The following is an 893-nucleotide window of genomic DNA, read 5'->3' as shown; positions in this document are numbered from 1 at the left end:
AGCTGCCATTGAGGCCTTGACCGCCGGCAACATTCGCAACGTTATGTGCACTGGCGATAATGTCTTCACTGGTATCGCTATTGCCAAGGAATGTGGTATAATTGGGAAAGGCAAAAATGGACGACTTTTAATAGGAGACTATGATGAGGAGATGGATGAGCTCCTTTGGGTTGACACTGAGACGAACGAGCCCTGCTGTGATGTGGAGGCCGGGGTAGACCAACTGGCAGTAACAGGATCTGCGTGGAAGTATTTGGCTAGGAACTCTGATGAGCTCGATAAGCTTTGGAAAGATATTTTGGTGTTCGCCCGTATGAAGCCTGAGGACAAGGTGAACGTGACGAAGTATCTTCAATCTCGTAAGCTGGTTGTTGGTATGTGCGGTGATGGTGGTAATGACTGTGGTGCTCTCCGTGCTGCTCATGCTGGCATGGCTTTATCTGAGGCGGAGGCATCTATGGTATCACCATTCAGTTCAGGTCGTGATGGTCGCTCCCTCTTCACAGTTGTTGATATGATTCGTGAAGGTCGTGCGTGTCTTGCCACCAACATCGCGACTCACTCTTTCTTCATCGTATATGCGTTCATTCTCACTACTTCTCGAATTGTCGGTACTATCATAGGGAATCAAGTTCCAGGGGAATGGTTCTGGATATCCCAAGATGTCCTCATCAGCGTCATCATGGTGTGGACGATGACTCTGTCGGGTCCGGCAGCAAAACTCGGCGACTATCGCCCTAGTGGATCTCTCCTTGGTTGGAGAACCATTCTAATGTGTACTGTCCCTATCATCACTTTTTTCCTCACCCAAATTGTGGCACTTGCTTTCCTGTGGTCACCTTCTAACAGTGAGTGGTATAGCCGTGTTAACACTCTCGACCTCCAAGTGCCGC

General features: G+C 49.2%; 1 protein-coding gene across 1 annotated transcript; it reads left to right on the top strand.

Moving 5' to 3' along the window:
* Positions 1–43: 43 nt before the first annotated feature.
* On the top strand, positions 44–776 carry Pmar_PMAR028572 (hypothetical protein; the record flags this gene model as incomplete). Its single annotated transcript, XM_002769142.1, has 1 exon — positions 44–776. A coding segment is annotated over one exon (733 nt), but the record flags the coding sequence as incomplete, so codon positions are not given.
* Positions 777–893: the final 117 nt, after the last annotated feature.

This window comes from Perkinsus marinus (genome assembly GCF_000006405.1).
Source record: "Perkinsus marinus ATCC 50983 genomic scaffold scf_1104296966346, whole genome shotgun sequence".
NCBI classification, from domain to species: domain Eukaryota; phylum Perkinsozoa; order Perkinsida; family Perkinsidae; genus Perkinsus; species Perkinsus marinus.
This window is presented reverse-complemented; position numbering and strand designations above follow the sequence as displayed.